Source organism: Vigna umbellata, chromosome 9, assembly GCF_029865625.1.
Source record: "Vigna umbellata cultivar VRB3 chromosome 9, Vumbellata_1.0, whole genome shotgun sequence".
In the NCBI taxonomy this organism is placed as follows: Eukaryota; Viridiplantae; Streptophyta; class Magnoliopsida; order Fabales; family Fabaceae; genus Vigna; species Vigna umbellata.
In genome coordinates this window covers 41,287,717-41,300,545 of record NC_142173.1, presented here as the reverse complement: position 1 = coordinate 41,300,545, position 12,829 = coordinate 41,287,717, and the positions used below count along the sequence as shown (strand labels likewise).

Genomic DNA, 12,829 nt, shown 5'->3' with positions numbered 1-12,829 from the left:
GGACGAAGCTTAAGACAGAAAAACTTACCAGTTCCGATCCAAGTTCTGTTCGGTCCAAATGAAAGGTCTCAACTGGACGAACACTCCTACGGTTCTGGAAAGTGAATCGGAGAAGAAGAAGATGAGTTATCGAAGAGAGAAGGTTACTGGTTCTAGAGAGAGATCAGAGAAATTGGAAAATCTAATTCAGAGGAAGGAGATGAGTGATACAGGTGAGTGGAGGGTTTTTCGAAAACTCTTTTTGCTTAACTCACGTTCGTTTGAACGAACGTCTCCCTCGCTGACACCTGCATACCAAACTCTGAATTGGAAGCTTCTAACGTGACAAGTGTCGTGTGTGCATGCAGAGCTTAGTGCGCAATTAATGCACTGGACGTGTGTCGCGGCTCATTGATGGAAGCTACTAGGTGAATCAGCAGTATCGTAATTACTGATTTGACATCTAATTACGTTTTAAAATTTTCCGGGATCTCACATTCCACCTATCTACAAAAATTTTCGACCTCGAAAATTAGAGACTTACCCAAGAACAGATGAGGATACAAGTCCTTCATGGCGCTCTCGACTTCCCACGTTGAATCACCCGTCTTAGCGTCCCACACTATTTTCACCAAGCGAACTTCCTTGCCCTTGTAGTACTTGGTGCGGCTATCTTCTACACGAACTGGACGCAATTCTAACGTTCGATCTGGACGTAGCTGAATGTCTTCTAACTCCAGTACGTGTGACGGATTTGCTATATATTTTCGAAGTTGAGAGACGTGGAAGACAGGGTGAAGGTTGGTTAGTTGGGGTGGCAACGCAAGCTCATACGCCACTGGTCCGATCTTCCTCAATATCTGGTAGGGTCCAATGAACTTGGGAGATAACTTCTTTGGACGAACGGCTCGTCCCACACCAGTGACTGGATTGAGTCGAAGGAACACATGCTCCCCTGCAGCGAACTCCAGCGGTCTTCTCCTTTTATCAGCGTACGACTTCTGCCTGCTCAAAGACGTCTTCAACCTCTCCTGGATTTGCTTGACTTTCTCGGTCGTTTGCTGTATAAGCTCAGGTCCAGTTAGTACGTGCTCTCCTTCTTTGAACCAACAAAGTGGCGTTCGGCATTTCCTCCCATAGAGTGCTTCAAACGGTGCCATTCCAATGCTCGCCTGGAAACTGTTGTTATACGTGAACTCCACTAGCGGCAGAACCTCATCCCATGCGCCTAAGTGATCTAGGGCGCACGTCCTCAGTAAATCTTCTAGCGTCTGGATGGTTCGTTCAGACTGGCCGTCCGTCTGAGGGTGGTAGGCTGAACTCATTTGTAATCTACTACCAAGCTCGCTTTGAAGTGACTGCCAAAACCGTGAAGTAAACCTTGTATCACGATCTGAAATTATGCTCGAAGGTACCCCATGCAGACGAACGATCTCCTGGATATACAACTTAGCTAAGTTGGTTAACGACATCTTTAAGTTGACAGCTAGGAAGTGGGCGCTCTTGGTTAGCCTATCCACGATCACCCAGATTGAATCATGATTCCTGACCGTGCGTGGTAGATGAGTCACGAAATCCATGGATATGCTATCCCACTTCCATTCGGGAATCTCTAATTGTTGAAGCAATCCGCCAGGTCTTTGATATTCTGCCTTCGCTCGTTGACAAGTTAGACATGATGCCACAAAACGAGCGACATCACCCTTCATTCCAGGCCACCAAAACGATTTCCGGAGGTCTTGATACATCTTGGTCATGCCAGGGTGTATACTAAGACGACTGTGATGGCCTTCCTCCAGAATGATCCTCTTCAGTTCGCCATCATTAGGAATGCACGTCCTACCCTTGTAACGCAGCATGCCGTCCGTTCCTGTGTTGAATTCCTTATCTTTCTTTGAAACGAGCGAGTCTAATATCTTCACCAGATCTTCATCCTCACGCTGCTTCATTCTGATTTGGTCGAACACATTGCTAGATATTCTAAGGTTACAGCACTTGATGCTGTTCGGTTCAAACTCAAACTGTAACCTTAGATCTCTGAAACTCTCCACCAAGCTCAACTCGCGCACCATCATAGACGACATATGCACCACTTTTCTGCTCAGAGCGTCCGCTACCACGTTCGCTTTTCCTGGATGGTAGAGCAGCTCGAAATCATAATCCTTCAAGAACTCAAGCCACCTCCTCTGCCTCATATTCAACTCCTTCTGATCAAAGAGGTACTTGAGACTCTTGTGATCACTGAAAACTTGGAACGTGGATCCATACAAGAAATGCCTCCAGATCTTCAGTGCAAAAACGACCGCTGCCAACTCCAGGTCGTGCGTTGGATAATTCCTCTCGTGAATCCTCAACTGCCGAGACGCATACGCTACCGCTCGCCTCTCTTGCATTAAAACACAACCCAGACCTTGATGAGAAGCGTCGCAATAGACTTCAAATGATTTAGACGTATCCGGAATAACCAGCACTGGGGCGCTCGTCAGCTTGACCTTCAGCTCTTGAAAACTGGCCTCACAACGATCAGTCCAAGCGAACGGCTGATCTTTACGGGTCAATTGAGTTAGCGGCGCTACTATCTTAGCAAAACCTTCAATGAAACGTCTGTAGTAGCCCGCCAGTCCAACAAAACTACGTACCTCCGTGACCGAACGCGGACTCTCCCAATCCAATACCGCTCGCACTTTCGCTGGATCCACCGAGATGCCTCCAGCCGACACCACATGACCCAAAAACTGGATCTCCTTCATCCAGAATTCACACTTAGACAACTTGGCATATAATTCTTTCTCCCGCAACACTCCAAGTACGAGTCTAAGGTGCTCTTCATGCTCTTCTTCAGTCTTGGAATAGATGAGGATATCATCTATGAAGACAACCACAAACTTATCCAAATAGGGCCTGAATATGCGGTTCATGTACTCCATGAACACGGCTGGAGCGTTCGTTACTCCAAAAGGCATCACCACATATTCATAATGCCCATATCGCGACCTGAATGCTGTCTTCTGGATGTCATCTTCTTTAACCCTAATTTGATGATATCCGGATCTCAAATCAATCTTCGAGAATACTGCAGCCCCATGTAGTTGATCTAGCAAGTCATCTATCCTCGGCAAAGGGTACTTGTTCTTGATGGTCAGCTTGTTTAATTGCCTGTAGTCAATACACAACCGAGAGCTGCCATCCTTCTTCCTTACTAACAGCACGGGCGCTCCCCAGGGTGATACGCTCGGCCTAATAAATTTCTTCTCTATCAACTCCTCAATCTGCTTCTTTAGTTCAGATAACTCCGCAGGCGACATCCTATATGGCTGAACCGAGATGGGAGCGGCTGTAGTCACCAAATCAATTGTAAACTCCACTTCACGCTGAGGGGGAAGTCCAGGGATCTCTTCCGGAAAAACGTCCGCAAACTCGTCCACAACTGATCGTCCATTACCGTTTCTAGTGGACGATCGTTCTTCTACCCTTCCTCTGGATTCCTGATCCTCGTGAGTCATAATCAAGAAACAGCTGGCGCCTTCCATAATGTCTTCTTTCAGCTGACCGAGCGTCACTGAAAGAACTTCTTCATCTACACCAGGGAAGATCAACTCTTTCGCTCCACAATCAAGAAGAACACGATTGGCAGCCAACCAATCCATTCCTAAGATAACCTCCAAACCTTGAAGAGGTAAGCAGATGAGGCTAACTTTAAACCTACGCCCATCCACTTCTATAGGACACTTGACGCACATAGTGGACGTCCTAACCTCACCAGCTGCTGGGGTCGACACCACCAGATCAAACTGCATCTCGCTCACTTCTAATCCCAGCTTTTCAACACACGCCTTCGAGATGAAGGAGTGCGTTGCCCCCGAATCAAACAAAGCACAGCAGGGTCTACCAAACAGCATGCATTCACCAACAATAAGGTTACCTGAACTCGCTGCTTCAGCGCTCGTTATAGCATACACTCGCCCACTAGCTTGGGCTCGTCCTCCTCTTGGCTGATTTCTTCCAGCATTAGGTGGCCTCATCACAGCACGCCCACTCATATTGCACTCGTGATCCAGGTGCCCGTTTCTTCCACAACGAGTGCATTGCTTTACTCCCACCAACTGAGGGCATGAAGACCTATAATGTGGTCCTCCACACCGAAAACAAACAACACCTCCCTGCCCAGACTGTCCGACAGGGACTACTGCTTGTGATCCGCTCGTCTGAGAAGACTGATTTGGACGAGCGTAAGGAGGTCTCCTCTGTACAGCACCTCCCCTGGACACCATTGGTCCCCTACTCACTGTTTGCTGCCTCTTCAACCGTTCTGCCTCTGCCATATTCTTCTCCAAAACCTTGGCTCGCTCGACCATGGCAGGAAAAGACCGAATACACAAAGTTGAGATCAACACTTTCAGATCACTTCTCAACCCATTCTCAAACTTCCTGCACTGCCACTCCTCGTTAGTAGCCATCGTATTGAACCTCAGGAGGTGTTTAAAGGTGTTGGTATACTCCGACACAGACTTGGTTCCTTGTGCCAGTTGAAGGAACTCAACTTCCTTAGCGTAACGTACGCTGTCCGGGAAATACTCCTCATAAAACTTGCCTCTGAAAACCGCCCAGGTTACTGGATTCCGAGCGTCCGTTAAGATGGCCTTCATACTCGTCCACCAGTGACTTGCTTCTCCAGTCAACAAATACTCTGTAAAAGCCAAGCGGCTCTCATCCGGACACCTCTTAGCATCATAAATACGCTCCATATCTCTCAGCCACTGGTCTGCCTCATCAGGAAGGCATTTCCCACTGAATTTAGCCGGGTGGTGTTGGAGGAAACTCTCCAGGGTCCACTCAGCAGTAGGCGGGGCAGCGTTGGAAGAAGACGCTCCCGCAGTGTGCCTGGTTGATGCTAAAATCTCCATCAGCTGTCGCTGGGTTGTTTCCGAGCTAGCACGGGAAGCTTCCAGACTTTGCATGGCAGCTTGGTTTTGCTGCATCAGGGTGGCGTTTTGTTCCATTAGGGTCGTATTCTGCTGTTGTAAACGGTCTATCACTGTCTCCAACAACCTGGCGTGGTTGGACGCATCAGGTTCGTTAGGTTGGGGTGGAGGAGGGAGTCTAGGGGCCATCGTTTTCTGTACCAGAGAAAACGAACGTTAGAAGTGTCTAACAGTTAAAACATTAACTTATTAAACACACGATAAGCACACAGTAAAAACGTAATGCGCTCATAACCTACAGCGTCCTTAAGAGAACAAAACTGCTCTGATACCACTAATGTAACATCCCAAAATATAGTAATTACCATAATCAAGATTAATTACATTAAGATAATAAACAGTGCAGTCTTACAAAGACCGAACGAGCACTAACGGTGTCGAACGTTCAAAAGCATACAGAAATGACGACGTCATAATATAAAGAGTTTAAGGACGAACGGTTTTACAGGATTACAACCGAACGTCTACATAAAACACGTAATAAACTATACTATACTGGCGAGCGCTCTAGGGCTCGGCTTTCACTTCAACATCCACCAGCGTCGCGTCCTCCAAATTTTCTTCTTCCAGCAGTGTTTCAAGGGACGCTCCACCATCTGCTCACATCCACAACGGATGATCATTGCATTTGACAAGACGGAGTATACATGTACAGTAGACAACACAATGGAAATGCAAGGGTAAGCTTACGTATTTTAAATTCATACTTCAACATTTATATTCAAATCATCACACAATCATACATATGCATATAACTTCAATCAAAACATAAATATAAATATTCTAGACAGACCGTCCGGACTGTATGAATCTGTGTAGTTTCAAGCGTCCTTGCACCCGAGTGATGTAGTAACTGGGTAACATTAAACAGCTGCCACTCGAGGTAAGTCCGTTCTTACGTCGCCCATGTTAACTTATGGACTAAGGACCTCCTGCCGTTCCCACACATGAGTACCCCCTTCTACTTGAAGAGGCGTATCACGGAACATCAGGATGGACAGCGAGTCTAAACTTATCCACAGTCATACTTTACAAATTCAATAACCAATCAGAGTTGTTCCTCCTTGGAACGCTCGTTCAAATATCAATCTCATAATTTCACCCCATATAGGGTTCGTTCATTTTATAATTCTCTCAATATCACATTTTCATTCTTTGTTACACTTCCATAAAAAGACGAACGTTAATTCACTGTATGGACGAACGCTATTTGAGATCAGGACGATCGCTATTTAAAACGGACGCTCGACATGAGGTCGAACGCTATTAAAGACTGACGCTCGACATGAGGTCGAACGCTATTAAAGACTGACGCTCGACAGAAGGTCGAACGCTATTAAAGACTGACGCTCGACATGAGGTCGAACGCTATTAAAGACTGACGCTCGACAGAAGGTCGAACGCTATTAAAGACTGACGCTCGACATGAGGTCGAACGCTATTAAAGACTGACGCTCGACATGAGGTCGAACGCTATTAAAGACTGACGCTCAACAGAAGGTCGAACGCTATTAAAGACTGACGCTCGACAGAAGGCCGAACGCTTATTTACTCAAAGGGGGACGCTCGTTCTCGAGCAGAATTCTTTCCAAATGAAAGAATTCCATTTTAAAGTATCATAAGGAAAACCGAACGGTATAAGACCGTACAGTGACGAGCGTTAGTTAACAAAAGTAGGATTTACGTGCAGAATTATCAACCTTAGCCAATTTTTCAGATTTCAACATTTTAACCTAAACTTTATACTTCAAATGAATCTCAGATTTATGAACTTTACACTCTCACTTCCAGATTACTTCATATTCAATAATCAACATCTTAACAATTCATACATTATAGTATTCATCCATACGATTCAACCATGCATGCAGCTCAACAATCCAGAAAATCATATCAGTACATTCATAACAGCACAACAGGGCTCGTTCATGCAGATCAGAAAATCACGCATACAAAGATTTCATACAGACAACCCAATCATGCTTTCATACAATCATACACGTATAAATTTAAATATATGTAAGCTTCCCTTACCTGGATAGCAGTGATCTTCCAAAAGCACGATTCTAGGGTTTCCTCTAACCACTTCTACTCTCAAGTTTCGTTCCACAGTTCCCACGTAACTAAGACACCAAAACAATCAACCAAAACTCAGACCTAGAACCCATTCATGCAACCAACTAGGGTTCGCATGAGACCAGAAAAGGACGAAGCTTGAGACAGAAAAAACTTACCAGTTCCGATCCAAGTTCTGTTCGGTCCAAATGAAAGGTCTCAACTGGACGAACACTCCTACGGTTCTGGAAAGTGAATCGGAGAAGAAGAAGACGAGTTATCGAAGAGAGAAGGTTACTGGTTCTAGAGAGAGATCAGAGAAATTGGAAAATCTGATTCAGAGAAAGGAGATGAGTGATACAGGTGAGTGGAGGGTTTTTCGAAAACTCTTTTTGCTTAACTCACGTTCGTTTGAACGAACGTCTCCCTCGCTGACACCTGCATACCAAACTCTGAATTGGAAACTTCCAACGTGACAAGTGTCGTGTGTGCATGCAGAGCTTAGTGCGCAATTAATGCACTGGACGTGTGTCGCGGCTCATTGATGGAAGCTACTAGGTGAATCAGCAGTATCATAATTACTGATTTGACATCTAATTACATCTCTAATTTACCGGGATCTCACATAATAAAAACGAGAATATTTTGTCTTTATATCTCTATAAAATAAACCTATACTTTCGTTCTCTAATTAGATGGAACACATTTTTATTGATGCCAAATATTTCCTTCTTTGGTGCGTTAAATGCCTTGAAAATGGAGAAAAGACGGATTTAATGATTTAATCAGTGTTAACAATGAGAGATAAAATTCAGAAATAATGAATTTTTTTTATAATCATTTGTTCAAATCAAATTAAAAATCATTTAGAAATAGTGAATTTTATGTATCACAATTATAGGATAATTGTCGAAGGCCAAAGTTAGATACGACTAACAGTTAACAAATACCTAAACAATATTGTCCTTAAATTGAACAAAGATTGATTGTAAAAAATCAACTTTCAAAAAGTTTATTTTATATAATTAACGTTGTTTACTTTCTAAATGAGCAGCTCTCGTAGCTCAGTTGGTTAGAGCACCCGTTTAGTAAGCGGGAGGTCTTGAGTTCGACTCTCAACGAGAGCAATTTAGGAGTAAAATTCTCTTAGTCATATACTCAATTGTTTACCTTATAATTTAAGGTAATTCAAATGCTTTCATGAAGCTCTCGTAGCTCAGTTGGTTAGAGCACCCGCTTAGTAAGCGGGAGGTCTTGAGTTACAAGTAATTTTCATTGAATCATCCACAGTCATGCCAAACATATCACCGGAGGATATCAGACATACAGAAGTTCCTCCCAAAACTATAGCACAAGTATATAACCTCTCTCACTATATATATGAATGTACAACAACATATAGTTACCAATTGGTTTCATGTATATATTGAGCTTCATATAAGTTCACCATCTTTCATCTCCTATCCAGTTATTTTTCTCCTTTGGCCCTGTAGGACCTTCCTGACCATACAGCTCCACTGGAAACTTTCTAATCAGATAACCAAATGGATTTCGTAGCCTCCCGGGAAGGGTGTTTATCATCTTATCTACCTCAGTTTTTGAATCATAAACAATTTTAGGACCCCACTGTCTCATAAACTGCAACCACTGAGGCTCTGTGACAGCATCTCCTAGATACTCAGCTGCAACAATCTCGTACTGAACACTGGAATCCACGTACAAATTACTACGAGCAGCATCATTCCTAATACCAACCCCTAATTTTGAAGACCCTTGGATATATGTTCCGGGGTGGGGGTAACTTGCATGTCCATTTTTTGATGCGTAGACAATAGCTTTATTTCCATTAATATACTCCAGTTCATAGGTATCCACCCATTTACCACCACTGTGCTGTGAGAAATATATACTCCACAACTCTCCAGAGAAGTTGCATATACGAAGTGTAAAATGCTCCCAGTCACAAACATGCTCTCCAACCCTGCTGAAAGCCCTACTTGTCATTCCAATTTTCAGAGTGGAGGGTCCATTGAAAGGGCAAAACACCCACATAGCAATATCAGTAAAAGCTCCACCAAGAGCAGGCTTCACATGAATATAAAGCTTGGCACTATTCAAGTCACCATGTTTGACAAATTCCCTTCTATCATCACTCGGCAAATCTATCCAAAACTCCCCATCATTTGTTCCCCCACCTGATAAATTTGAGCCAGCTGCATCAATGGCCTCTCCTGTACACACGCCCTTTCTGTACAACGAGGCTCCGTTATTGAAAAACCAATCAACAGAAGAAGGCAAGTAAACTTCCTCAGGATGAAAGAAAACAGTAGGACCATAGTGCTGTATAAGTGCGTGTATTTGGTGGAGGCGTGGCATTGCAGGTAGCATAGGATTCAAGTTCTTTAAGCACACAATAGGTAGCTCTTCTCCCTTGTTCCAACAACTTGTGCAGAAAAAAGTCCCCACTGAAACTCCTTTTCCCAGCATGCCACGCTCACAAGGTCTTAGACTCCACACCTGAAATGGAAACTCAGGATTCACAGAAGTAGCATCAAGCAACAGCCTGTAAGGTTGACACCTACTAGTAAGGTCAGCACGAACACAAATCATTTCATCCAAATTGGGTTTGTCAGGCCTGTTAGTAACCTAGTAGCCAAGGGCACAGTAACCTTCAGGAGGCTGAGGCATCCAAAAGTATGCAGAACCTATTGTCAATTCCCTTCTTCCTGCATTGGAACACCATACCAACATATAATCAAGGGGATTCTTCAAAGCTGGGAACTTGTCACGGTTGCTTCTTTCAGATGAGCCAGTTTCCACTTCCCTAACAACAAGCACAAAACCCCATAACGGCTTGTCGCTTGGCTGACAATAATGACCAAGGATATGGAACCCATCTGGTATTCCCACAGGCTTATAGAATGCAACAGACTTTCCCATGTTGCTGTTCCAAACAAACTCAAACGTAGTGACCTTGCGCACTTCTATTTCACCAAGGTTTACAATCCCAGAAGCAAAATCTTGTCCTGTGACTAGATACACAAAATCACAGCACGGATTAATCACTGATCGAGAGACACAAGTAACTAAAACATGACAAATCTTATCTTTGTATAGTTTTTATTTACATACATATATTATACAGTGCCTTCTTTTATGTATTATTCTCTAATTAGAATAGAAGTTTATCACATAGTCCATGAAAAAGTTCATAGTACAACACTGAAATCACTTTACAAACTTCATCCAAGTTTTGACTCCAAAATATATCATAGGCACTCAATTTCATAAAATATATATATATATATAAATGGTATAACTAAAAACATATGAATGAAAATATATGAAATAACAAGTTTAGAGTTAAAAATTAATGAGGGGTGCGTTGGGGAATAATAACCTTGAGGCCATTGGGGAAGCGGAGAGGAAAGTGAAAAGGCTTGGGGGAGAGTGATGAGAGTGTTGTTCATTCGTCTCGGAAAGCAGTTGAATTTGAAGAGAAACATTTGAAGGAGATGCAACAGTTGCTGAAACAGATACACCAAATAGAACAAAAACCTCAACAATCGCTGCTTTGTATTCATGTTCAGATTAGATCCCGCAGAATCCATCATTATCAATTGCTTAAAAAGTCAGGGTTTTGATCAGTCATTTTCCTTGAAGAGGCAGATCAATTTGTGGGACACCCTCTCTGCCACTCTCTCTCTCTCTTCCACAGAATATGCAGAGAAAGAAGAACATGTTCCCAGTCACTCATACCATCTTGCGTGTTATTTCTTTCTTAATCATTGATTCTTCTCTTCGCCATCTTTCATTCTCCAACCTTTTTCCTGTTTTCTTTTGTCCCAAATTCCAGTATACGTGTCTTTCCTTCCGTTGAATTATACAACATTTTATTTAGGAAAAGGTTTCTTCGACAACAGATTTTTGACAATAATTTGACAACGATACGTGTCACATTATCATTGGTTGTCTTTATCAAATTTTTTTAAAAGTTTCATTTTGTCTTCGAGGGCATCTTTGGAAAGAATGTTCAGAAACATTTTGGTACTTTTCACTTTTTGAAACAATATTCAGAAGAAAAACCTATTCCTCTCTTCGAAACTCTTTCACCGCCTTCGACATTCCTCATTCGAATCTTCGCCACCGAAGTACTGTGTTTATCCACTGTTGTTCGTTCGTTGCTTGGGTCCACCGTTGTCTCCGGAGGAAGTCGTCTCTCTCTGTCCGCCATTGAAGTGTTGTCTTTGTATCGCTTGGGTCCACCGTTGGCGTCATTTCTCCAAAGCTTTCGTTTTCTCGCTCGTGCTATTGTTCCTTCGTCGGTTGGAATAAAGTTTCTCTTAACATGACCTTTTCTTGGGGTAAGTTGTTGTCTATTGGCTTCTTGGTTGGGGTATTGAAATTATCAAATGTGTTAGTAATCTTTATATCTCTTAGTTGTTTCTGCTTTTGGAAAATTATATTATTTTTTTAATTATTTCTCTATATTTACATATTTGGAATTTTTGCAGCCCAATTTTTTGGTTCTTGATTTGAGATATTTGTTTCGCCAGAGCAAGGTAAAGTATGTAATCTTTTTTATAGACTTTTGTAATAACTAATTTATTAGGAGCCTTGGTGATTGAGAACATTAGGTATTATGCTCATCAAACATATGATTTGTTGATGTTTGATAATAGATGTTTCAAATATAATTTGTTGATGTGATTAACTAGTAGGTGTGTTATACTTTTTTTTGTTTTTTTGCATTTCCCAGGCACAAAACCTTGAGTTATTATTTGGTATGTTGTTAAAAAATTGAACTATGGGATGATGTTCTCAATTACAATGAGAAAAGTATGCTTGATTACAACAATGTAAGTATCAGTAACTTTGTTAAAAGACTAGATGATTTTGGTATTGTGTTAATTTTTTAAAGTAACTTGTGTTGATTTCAGGAGCAATTGCAAGTATTTAGACAAAAATATATATGGACTGGATTCTAGACAATGACAACGTGTGAAGAGAACAAGTGCTGCAACACTTAGGATTTTATAGGTTTTCAATTATATGTTGATTAGTTGCCTAGATATTTACATTGTATGAGCCTTGTACATGTTTTTTGTAAACAAAAGATTATGATTATAAATGTTGGGTAATATGTACTAATAATATATTATATAAATAAAATTTCAATTTTGATAGAGTACCATACGTTTTCTTCCAGTGTTGTTCGACCATATATATTGAAACCTTTTTTTGGGAGCAGTGTTCATCTAGCTGGGGAGTACCGTTGAAGTTTCTGTACAAATTACGCTTTTTCCTCTGGTAATCGATTACCAGAGGAAAAAGGGTAATTTGTACAGAAACTTCAACGGTACTCCCCAGCTAGATGAACATTGCACCCCAACTCTGTTTTTCTGACCTTTGCTACTTGTTTTGTTCTTAACTTTCTCCACCAAACTCCAAATGACTTGATTCTTGTTTTGTTGGAATCTAGACTCAAAGAGCTTTCCAACAAAACAAGAATCAACTCATTTGGAGTTCGGTGGAGAAAGTTATGAGCAAAACAACCAGCAAAGATGAGAGGTGGTAGAAATATATAAAACGTTAACTTTAAGGAATTAACTGCACCTACTCAGATGTCCAAAAATTATAAATTAGTAGTCATTGGAAAGATTTTTGAGTCTACTTTCTAATAAAAAAAGAATCACATCATTTGGAGGTCTGTGGAAAAAGTTATGATTAAAATAGTCAGTAAAGGTCAAAGTTGACAGCATGGGTTATACACCTCACCTCAATTGGAGAAAACCACCTAAATGGACATTTTT

General features: G+C 41.9%; 1 protein-coding gene, 1 non-coding gene and 1 pseudogene across 3 annotated transcripts; 1 reads left to right on the top strand and 2 right to left on the bottom strand.

Annotated features, from left to right (window-relative positions):
• Positions 1 to 1,995: 1,995 nt before the first annotated feature.
• Positions 1,996 to 5,090, bottom strand: LOC148193563 (uncharacterized). Its single transcript, XM_088099459.1, has 4 exons — positions 3,902 to 5,090; positions 3,210 to 3,646; positions 2,293 to 3,122; positions 1,996 to 2,110 (listed from the first exon to the last, which is right to left on the bottom strand). Exons 1-4 carry the CDS (start codon positions 5,088 to 5,090, stop codon positions 1,996 to 1,998), a joined length of 2,571 nt encoding a protein of 856 aa, XP_087955585.1.
• A 2,979-nt stretch (positions 5,091 to 8,069) lies between these two features.
• TRNAT-AGU (transfer RNA threonine (anticodon AGU)) lies at positions 8,070 to 8,143 on the top strand. Its single transcript has one exon. It is a non-coding gene; the product is annotated as a tRNA-Thr (tRNA).
• On the bottom strand, positions 8,117 to 10,859 carry LOC148193561 (hypothetical protein At1g04090-like; annotated as a pseudogene). The gene is made up of 2 exons (XR_015782231.1): positions 10,417 to 10,859; positions 8,117 to 10,048 (listed from the first exon to the last, which is right to left on the bottom strand). The product of XR_015782231.1 is annotated as a hypothetical protein At1g04090-like (transcript).
• Positions 10,860 to 12,829: the final 1,970 nt, after the last annotated feature.